The sequence below is a fragment of the Gymnoscopelus braueri genome, assembly GCF_963280865.1.
Source record: "Gymnoscopelus braueri genome assembly, chromosome: 3".
Classification (NCBI taxonomy): domain Eukaryota; kingdom Metazoa; phylum Chordata; class Actinopteri; order Myctophiformes; family Myctophidae; genus Gymnoscopelus; species Gymnoscopelus braueri.
The window spans coordinates 35,423,902-35,429,959 of NC_137612.1; the positions used below are offsets into that span (position 1 = coordinate 35,423,902).

Sequence of the window (6,058 nt, forward strand, 5' to 3'; positions counted from 1 at the left end):
CAACCAAAGCATTCATTTACCACTTACACATGGTACAAGTTGTATGGTGTACCTTACGATGACTCATAACATACAGATTTGGGCATATGTATATACGGTTTAAGTTTCACCTCATTGGGTTTCATACCTGCAAATGATCACTAGACCCTTGAAATTAAATAACCATTATAAGTATCATCATGCTGACTGAAATATTTACACAACAGATGCAGAGGTAGAATCCGGGCAGTTTTTTAACAAAGCATAGCTTTATTGTGATGGTAACAGGTCTATGAACTTTGACAGACGGGCAAAGACAGAAAAGACAATCTATGGCGCAGATGGTGCAGGTGCTGCTGCCGCGGCCTTCCTTGCTGCCTTCTGGCCCTTCTTGTTGTGCTTCTTGGCGAAGCGCATGTTCCTCAGGAACTTGGGGTCAACCTGCAGGGAGGAGAGGAACTGAGTGAGCAGCTCAAGACTTCAGCAAACATATGTAACCAAAACTAAAAGATACAAAGTCTGCCAGAATTTGATTGCCAAGTATGCCACGTTATGTATAAGCTGATGTTTGTCTCATTTAGAGTCCCATCTAATAGTTGACTGGAAGAACCAAAACTGACCCATTTTGTACTTTTGACGATAGTGTGAAGGAAACCTCGATGTAATCGTGAATCAATCATGGCTTTGAGTGTGCCACTGACATTTTGTATTCTGTTGTTTAGGTTGCAGTCTTAGCCAGCGCTATTTAATGTGCCAAATTTAAATGGGTCCACTGAGCACGTGCCAAAACGGTTTTGGAGCAGAGCCTCAATAACTAAAGCTTTTACCCAACAATTTGTCTCCCATGGCAGACAGTGAAACTGAATGAATGAGCAACTTGGTAACAGGCACCAATTGAGTGGGAGCAACATTAAGCAATAAGCAATAATGTGTCCTGCATGTCCTGGAATGGGCATGAATATCTATAATGACCTATTAAGACTAGACAGCAAGTCTAGGAGCAACCACTGATCAAATGTGTTGAATGCATCATTGGCTGTACATGTAAAATTACTTAACATTACATTTAAAACCGTAAACATTTGATAAAACAGTGTCGTCAAGCAACAATTAATTTTGCCAAATCCTGACCATCCATCAATAAATTCTAAGTATCTCTGTATGTCTGCCTGACATTCCTTCGCATATCTGGAGAACTGCTCCTCTGACCAACTTCACACTTTAAAGTCAATCGCAAGAGTGGTTCTCCAGAACCGGCCCCACTCCGAATGGGCACAGTCTAAATTGCGGCTTAACTCTGAACAGCCACTGCACTAATTTAGATTAAATTATAGATACCAGAAATCAGTGTTTAAAGGTGTTCACCTTTGTCCCGAAAAATCAGAAGCCTCTCAAAACTGCCTTTAACATAGTCAAATCTGTTATTTCCTTCAGTCTACATGCTTTCAATTCAGCATGCCATGCCCGTTGTACAATAATTATTAGAATACTCTGCATACTACGGCATGCGTTTTATAAAACCACACTTAAGGATGTACCCGTGTGTTATGAGCTGAAAACCTTGATATGTTATGCTACATTCAATTATAAGCAGGAATTCAGGATTAACTACTTCCTACTAGGAAACTGACCCATAAGGCCAGTCCACATCAATGCAACTTGTCGCAACTGGCAACAAGTTGCAAGAAATTGCAGCGGCCTGGACTGACCAGTTTGTAGACCAGTGCCATTTGGGGATAACTAGTTGTGTTGCTAATCACTGGTGTGGACTGGCCTTTAGATTAGAGTTCCTAGTTGATGAATATTTTCCCCACATGGCGCAAGGTTAGCAATACATTATGTTTTCTACATCTAACTTTCCAATTCTAACAACAAACAGTACTAGTCACCACACAAGTGTCAACACGACCAATTGGTGTATTATGTCTGACAGAACAATTTGCATGGCCCATGTGTTAGGATTCCCTAAACTTACGTTTATACAAACATATGCAAACATTATGGGGGCACAGCTTTGTTTGACAGCACCAAGGCCGTACATTAAATTAACTACCAATGAATCATCCACGCTAAAGTTCAGCACCAGATTATTAATCCAACCATCAGTCTGTGCACCAATGAACAAGTTTAACCAATTCTTTGAGCCAATTTCTAATGCACTCCAACTTGGCAACAAGGACAGAAAGTCAAAACAAATCACTATGTATGTAAAGGATCGCAGTTTAACTATTTTGACCTCATGTTGTTCAAAGACTTTACTTAAATCTTTCAGAAAACATATCACCACCTACCCCCCTCAACGACTCATAGCGCTCAATCTTCGCCTTCTTGATGCCATTCCTATGGGCTTTACGAGCTGTGAAGAGGAAAAAAGATAATACACTAAGTTTAAAAAAAAAAACACATTGCCGATTCAACGGTCTTTACTAGACGGTGCTGAAACTACTTACTACTAGCTAACAAAGCTAGCCAAATAATCTATTTTTTTTGAGTCTTCAGTCCAGTAATACTCACATTGGTTGTGGGTCGTGTGATTCTTTGACTTCGCCATTCTGCCCCAGTAGATCTGTTGAGAGAAAATTAGGAAAATGAGCACTTTGTTGTGTTCATGCCTCGATAGCGTAGTAGCCTACTGTATCCTCTGCATGTAAACATTACTTTATGCCCCTAAAAGCAACCCCTATCCTTGGCGTGGGATGCCAATTCATATACTGTTAAATAGCGACGCACGTATGGATTAAATTAACATTAATCAACTTGACGGTAAATTATCAAATCCATGTAAAGCTGCCGGTTAGATCTGACTTGGGTACACACAGGAAGCGAACATTTGGGATGCAATTTTGAGCATTGGCGTGGACCAAATCTCGCAAATATTCCAACCTATCTATAGATCATGTATTACTTTATTGCAAAGGCCTATTGTGCGTTAGTTAACCTTTAAAATATGGAAGGATTGATGTAGATCTCAATGATGCACATCAGTGTGAAAATATATACCTGCCACACGTATGGGACGACAACCGGAAGAGACAGAAATTGCGGAGCCGGAAGAATATCAACAAGTTCAATAAAGAGAGAGGAACATTTCAGCAAAACCTCAGTAAATAGCGACGCTGCCATCTACTGGCCATCTTTATACGACGCGCATAATTCCATACGTTTTTTTATTTTCTTTCACAAATATAACAACCGTGAAATATAATACAATACAAAAACAAACAACAAACAACAAACACAAACAAATAAGTTATTAATACAAAAATACAACAACATCAGAGCCAGGGGGATTTAAGAAAACATTAAAGGGTGAACACAAAAGGACAGTTCTTGCAGCTTTCTTATTTTTTGGGTCATAAATTGTTTTAATGTTGGATTCAATCTCAAACACAATGAAAGAAGGTTTGGAATGACTACATTTGCATTTATGTAGGTAGGATATAGGATATATCAAGCGTAATTCCATAAGTGCCCAGAAGGTGTCACTGTCAGTCCACATCATGTTAACGACACTGAATAAATCTCAGTTGGCTATCATGTGTCTGTCATGCATGTTGTTAACCCATACAGTTCATACATTCTCTCTCTCTCTCTCTCTCTCTCTCTCTCTCTCTCTCTCTCTCTCTCTCTCTCTCTCTCTCTCTTTCGCATGCACACACGCACGCACCCACCCATGCATGTGTACACACACACACACACACACACACACACACACACACACACACACACACACACACACACACACACACACACACACACACACACACACACACACACACACAATTATCAACATTGTACAGCTTAATACTTGGTGGAGCACTAATTTGCTGTTTATGGATTGAAATGTAAGTCCTGCTACCATATATGGCTGATTATTTGTCAGACAGGACTGGTATAAAATTGGCTTCATTAGCCAGAACCATCTTGAATGGAGGTATGGATGTTGCAGCCAAACAGACCATTCAGGATAATGTCATTCACAATACTCTATATGAGGAAACGGTTACTTCATTCATCTTGTTCACAATACAACCAGGCCATATGCCATTCTAAACTACACGGTTGTTATACTGTTGTAAAAAGCAGCCTGAGCAATAGTCATAGCAGTAGTCATTCATATTGTAGGCCTGTGTCCCAACCTTCTCTGGATCAGGGCCCACTTGAAAAGTGTTCGCAGCCCACCCATGTGACCACTTGAGAGGCTGACGTGTTAAGTGGTCAGATGGGTGGGCTGTGTGCATTTTCAGAGCATGTTTATTTTAATGATCAATCAATGGATTGTGTTCCGGCTTGGATCAATGGAACTAACATAGTATACTTTAAGATCGTATTTATGGTATCATATGAAAACACATTTTCAAGGTTTTAAAGAAGAAAAAAATCTTTAACATTATATTACATTAAAATCCTAGTGTTTTATACAAGAGCCTCGAAGCCCAAATGTTGGGAATCATTGCTGTAGGCGCTTTCCACAGATTCTGAGGGTATGCACACAGCCATGTGACAGAGCGTACAGTACATGTCTGTGTCTCTCTCTCTCTCTCTCTCTCTCTCTCTCTCTCTCTCTCTCTCTCTCTCTCTCTCTCTCTCTCTCTCTCTCTCTCTCTCTCTCATTCACTCACACTCATTGTCTCCCTTTTGTGTCTACTTTGTATTAAAATTAAAAACTGTTAGTACTGGATGCCTGTCCATCCTTCTCTCAATTTCCGCCTTTGTAGTCTTTCATTCATCTAGTTTGTTGTCTTCATCTGCCATGCATCTCTTTTTCTTATTTGTCCTAAATGCAAATTTTGTCCTTCCTCCTGATGTCCACTACTGCCATCTAAAATGTTCCTCTCCTCCCCTCTCCTCCCATTTCCTCTCCTCTCCGCTCCTCTCCTCTCCTCTCCTCTCCTCTCCTCTCCTCTCCTCTCCTCTCCTCTCCTCTCCTCTCCTCTCCTCTCCTCTCCTCTCCTCTCCTCTCCTCTCCTCTCCTCCCATTTCCTCTCCTCCCCTCCTCTCTCCTCTCCCCACTCTACTCACCTCTCCTCTCCTCTCCTCTCCTCCCCTCCCATCCAATCCCCTCGCCTCCCCTCTCCTCTCCTATGAACCCTTGCGTCCCTATTCTGAGGCGAACAGTCGGACAAGCTCACAACGTGTTGCAACGTGACGCATTGTAGATTGGCTATTTTCGGCAAAGAGATTTGGTGTAGAGAGAAAATAGGAGCGGGCCTATAGACCCCTGTCAATGAAGTAAAATCGTTGTTGTCGGGCTGAAATCTCCATATTTCACTCAGTTACCTTTGACTCATGACATCCATGCAGGTGTTATCTGCTGGCCGTAATAAAGTATTTTCACAAGCCATCTAGCAAATAGAATCAAAGGGCCAATGGAAGAATACTAATATCGTACTTCAGTAAGATTGACCATCTCACATCATTAAAGGTCTACGTTAGGGTTAGGGTACAAGGGGTCCTTGGGTGGGTTCCAGGGGGTCCCCAGCCAAATTGGTTAATATGAATCAAAATGAATGAATCAAAACAACACAAATCTTGTAAGGGGGTCCTCTGGCACAAAATCTTTCCAGATTGGGGGGGGGGGGGGTCACATTCTAATTTGGGGGGTCCTTGACATGAACATGTTTGAGAAGCCACAGTGGTGGTGGTGGTGGTGGCGGGGCGTCTGAGAGCTGGTGTGAGTTCAATCACAGCTATATGGTGGTGAGCCTATAGGCAGAGAGAGGAACCTCTCTCTCTGGAGTGTTATGTAATCTCACAGCCTTGGGGAGAGCAGCACACATCCCATGCTGCTTCCACACTGCTGTGAACATTCTCTCTCTCTCTCTCTCTCTCTCTCTCTCTCTCTCTCTCTCTCTCTCTCTCTCTCTCTCTCTCTCTCTCTCTCTGCACAGCCCTCTATTTCCTTTTCATCTAAAAGAGGAAGCTGTCTTTTTTGAGCGGGACAGTAGATGCCCTGAGGGCACGGTTCACCTCACCACATGAACAGGGCTGCTGATTGCATTGGCTGTGGATGAGAGACATGGTAGTGTCATCACTGTCGTGTGAAAACCTCATATGTCCTAAACCATTCCTTTTTATG

The 6,058-nt window shown here is 42.1% G+C and overlaps 1 protein-coding gene across 1 annotated transcript; it reads right to left on the minus strand.

The window, feature by feature from the left end:
* Positions 1-226: 226 nt before the first annotated feature.
* On the minus strand, positions 227-3,020 carry rpl29 (ribosomal protein L29). The gene is made up of 4 exons (XM_080423922.1): positions 2,980-3,020; positions 2,494-2,545; positions 2,271-2,335; positions 227-420 (listed from the first exon to the last, which is right to left on the minus strand). Exons 2-4 carry the CDS (start codon positions 2,528-2,530, stop codon positions 310-312), a joined length of 213 nt encoding a protein of 70 aa, XP_080280048.1. The 5' UTR covers positions 2,531-2,545; positions 2,980-3,020; the 3' UTR covers positions 227-309.
* Positions 3,021-6,058: the final 3,038 nt, after the last annotated feature.